Source organism: Babylonia areolata, chromosome 25, assembly GCF_041734735.1.
Source record: "Babylonia areolata isolate BAREFJ2019XMU chromosome 25, ASM4173473v1, whole genome shotgun sequence".
Lineage (NCBI taxonomy): Eukaryota > Metazoa > Mollusca > Gastropoda > Neogastropoda > Buccinidae > Babylonia > Babylonia areolata.
Genome location: NC_134900.1, coordinates 8,962,939 through 8,967,091, shown reverse-complemented (window position 1 = coordinate 8,967,091; position 4,153 = coordinate 8,962,939). Strand labels below are relative to the sequence as shown.

The following is a 4,153-nucleotide window of genomic DNA, read 5'->3' as shown; positions in this document are numbered from 1 at the left end:
AAAAATTGTCTTAAAAAGCTGTGTCAATTGTTCTTCCTACTGTCATGGTTTCATTTCCTCAACAGTGGATGGACGTTGGAGCCTGATCCCAAACGGCGCCTGTTTGTCTTAAAAAAAAAAAAATCTACAAACACCCCTCAAAATAAGTCTTCACCCACTACACTGCTCACACATCAGGACTTGTAAAGTCGAAACCAAACATCTTTGAAATGGAGAGTTTGACAGCAGCAGGAACGACTCCTCTGATATCTGGTATGTGGAACGAATCCATGACGATGGACACGACTGCAACGACAGCCAAACCCAGCGTCCCACTGACGTCATTTCCGGTCTACGTCACTGCCGTGCGCCTGTGGTACGTCATCCCGCCCATCCTCATCTCGCTGGGCACGTTCGGCAACGTCATGACCATCATCATCATGCGGAGGATGATGTCTCAGGAGTCCACGGTGAACTTGTACTTCATGGGGACCGCCGTGCTGGACATGGTGTTCCTCTACACCCTGACCCTGACCCAGTGGACCAGGTACACCTTCAACTTCAGGATCAACGGCTTGCACGACGTGGTCTGCAAGATCCACACCTGGCTCTACACCGGCTCCAGCACCATCAGCTGCTGGTACCTGGTGTGCCTGACGGTGCACAGAGCAATGTCCGTCGTGTGGCCGCACCGCGTCAGCACCATGTGCACGCGCCGAACTGTCCTGCTGCTGCTTATGAGCGTCGGCGTCGTCTTGGCTGTTCTCTACGCGCACGCACTGATCACGGTGGGCACCGTTCCCTTGTCCAAGGGGTCCTCCTCCCTCAAGTGTGTGCTCAAGTCAGAGCACGCCAGCTTTGTTGTCAACGCCTTCGTTTACGTCGAACTGTTGCTTTACTCTCTCCTGCCCTTTGCCTGTCTGGTCTGCGCTAACGCCGTGTTGGTGTGGAAGCTGACAATGTCCGTCCGGAACGCCAGAAAACACCTCGCCCAAGGCGACCCTGATCAAATCCTGGCCCGGGAAAAAACAGCCAACTCCGTGACCTTGACCGTAATCGTGGTGTCCTTGGCCTTCCTGGTTCTGACCTTGCCCACCTCCATCAACTTCATCCAGTCGTTCTATGTCCTGACCTACAGCAAGAGGACAGACGCCGAGGTGGCCGAGCTGTTCTTCGTGGCCACTATACGGTCACTGCTGGGTCACTCTAACGCTGCGGTCAACTTCTACCTGTACTGTCTGACGGGGGCCAGGTTCAGGGAGGAGTTCCTCAGCGTCCTGGGCTGTGGGAGGAACAGATCTCTGCCTGCCGCTTCTTCCTCCGCTGTTGGCGACAGCAAGAGAACGAGCGGAGCAGCGAGAGAGAAACGCTAAAAGGGGGATTCGTGATTCTGATTCTGGTTATTACAGCGGGTACAAACGCGGCGCTTTCATCGTGTACGAATACCAGTTACTATAGCGTGGTTTAAAAGATGTCACGAAGTTGTGGATACTAGTTATTATAGATTAAATAGATACCAGTGACTAAATGCTCGTAGGGATTCGCGTTCTTGCAGCGGGTCCAAAGAGCAATGGCAGTTGATAGCGTTTCCAACAAAACAATAACTACTGTAGCTTTCATTCAGTTGTGCGACAGCGTTCAGCCGTATACGCACTGCATCCACCCACCCACCCACCCTCCCACACCCACAGACACACACACACACACACACACATGCAAGCATCCACATGTAAAATCACACGTATACACACAAGCGCGCACACATACACACGCACGCACACACAAACACGCTCGCTAGTGTGGGTCGGCGTGTGCGTACATGCGTGCGTGCGCATGTGTGCATTATATGTGTTCGTGTGTACTCGTAACATGAATGGTTGCATGTGTGTGTGTGCGTGTGTGTCTTTCTGTGTGTGACTGTCTGTAAACATGTATATGAGTACTAACTTTGTATATCTGCTATTTGCCGACAAACAGAGACAGTGTCATGAGTGAGTAGACTACTGAGCACTGAACGAGAGTTGGAATTCGCCAGTGTTCAACGTCTTCGTCACTTTGTCGACTGTTCAACCTCCACCAACAACCCATGGCTATTTTGTCCCAATCCTCATCCTTTCTTCTGGTTTCAAAGCTGTGTTTGCGTCTGTCTATGTCCGTACGAACGTTCGTGCCTGCGCGCGCACGTGTGTGTATGTGTTTGTGGCGTATATGTAGTGTGTGTTTGTGTGCGTGTGTAAAACAACTCTTTCTGTCCGCGATCACAAAAAATAAAGCCATTGGCAAAACCGTGCACCCATAGTCATTGCTATTGTATCGCGTGATGTCACTAGCGATGAGTGTGCAGTTGGACAGTCTTGCCAATGCCTTAATTATGTGCATGGCCTCAACACGAAAAACCTCCTGAGAATCCTGCGAATCTTCTGGCCCAGTACCATCTCCAATCAACGACTCGCCCAGTGCAATCAACAGACCATGGAGAACATCATCATGAGAAGGCGGTGGAAATGGATTGGACACGTCATGCGAAAAGTGCAAAGTAACAATACCCGGACAGCCCTGCACTGGACACTATAAGGTGGGCGCAAGAGCGGAAGACCAAAGAACACCTGGCACAGAACAGTCGAAAAACTCAATATCCTGAAGTACACCTGGGTCACTATTCAGAGACTGGCCCAAAACAGACCAGAGTGGCTGTCCTACATGCCTGAGGGTATAACTGCAGTTAGTCAGTATCAGAATATTACCAAAATCAACAAAGCAACGTCGATGAAAACTTCATGAGAAAGAAAGGAAGGTTCAAAGGGAATAAAAGAGAAAGAACAAAAAGACTTAAAGAAAGAACAAAAAGACTTAAAGAAAGAACGAAAATTAGAAAGAAAAGACAGAAAAAGAAACATACTTGCGCACACGCATAGTCCGAGATGGGGACAGAGGGGTGACGTTTTGTTGGGGAAATCTGGTTTGAAGAAAACGTCGACAAAGGAAAGTGACGTGATCCCTGTCCATCAGGGTGTTCTGTCACACGTTTCCCAAGCCTTCACCATGACGGGACTTGCTTAAGATAGGTCGGCAACGTGTGTGTCTTAGAGTGGCCTTCAAACAGGACTTGCTTAAGATAAGTCGGCAACGTGTGTGTCTTAGAGTGGCCTTCAAACAGGACTTGCTTATGATAGGTCCACAACTTGTGTGTCTTACAGTGGCCTTCAGGACTTGCTTAAGATAGGTCCACAACTTGTGTGTCTTACAGTGGCATTCAAACAGGACTTGCTTAAGATAGGTCGGCAACGTGTGTGTCTTACAGTGGCCTTCAAACAGGACTTGCTTATGATAGGTCCGCAACTATTCAAGGGAATAAAAGTGAAAGAACAAAAAGACTTAAAGAAAGAACAAAAAGACTTAAAGAAAGCACGAAAATTAGAAAGAAAAGACAGAAAAAGAAACATACTTGTGCACACGCATAGTCCGAGATGGGGGCAGAGGGGTGACGGTTTGTTGGGGAAATCTGGTTTGAAGAAAAGGTCGACGAAGGAAAGTGACGTGATCCCTGTCCATCAGGGTGTTCTGTCACACGTTTCACAAGCCTTCACCATGACGGGGGCCGTGCTACAGTGTACAATCACTGTTTGTCCACTTCTTTCCTAACACGAACTTCCCCATCCTCCTCAAATGGTCCCGAACATAAAATGGACCTTCATCGCTACATCGTCATCATCCACATCCACACCAACATATGAAGCTATAGGCTACGGGTAGCCTTCCTGTCAATACAACATACTGCCCACGTCTGGTGCGTCTGCCACACTTTCCTTTGTCCTGAAAAAAAGAACTTTTTGATGAACTGATGAACTATTCCCGTTGGAATCTCTGGACATGCTCGACATTTTGTACAACTTCTAGTGCTGTTATTCTAATATCATTAACTTAGATGAACAGACTATAAATAAATAAACGATATATAATAATAAAATAGTGCTGTCATGTTGTGATGTGAATTTTCAATCCGATGAATCATACCGTTCAAACACACACACACACACACACACACACACACACACACACACACAAATTTAAACATATTAGTCTCAGCCAATCAGTGTTTCAGCCCACCCCTTATCGTGGTCAGATAACTGACTTGATCATGCTCCGACCTCAGGTCAGAGGTGCGCACTGTACA

At 48.1% G+C, this 4,153-nt stretch overlaps 1 protein-coding gene across 1 annotated transcript; it reads left to right on the top strand.

The window, feature by feature from the left end:
• Positions 1–269: 269 nt before the first annotated feature.
• Positions 270–1,352, top strand: LOC143300025 (uncharacterized). The gene has a single exon (XM_076613581.1). It carries the CDS (start codon positions 270–272, stop codon positions 1,350–1,352), a length of 1,083 nt encoding a protein of 360 aa, XP_076469696.1.
• Positions 1,353–4,153: the final 2,801 nt, after the last annotated feature.

Excerpts from the sequence above, each read along its gene's own strand:
- LOC143300025 (XM_076613581.1), top strand. The coding sequence starts at position 270 with ATGACGATGGACACGACTGCAACGACAGCCAAACCCAGCGTCCCACTG.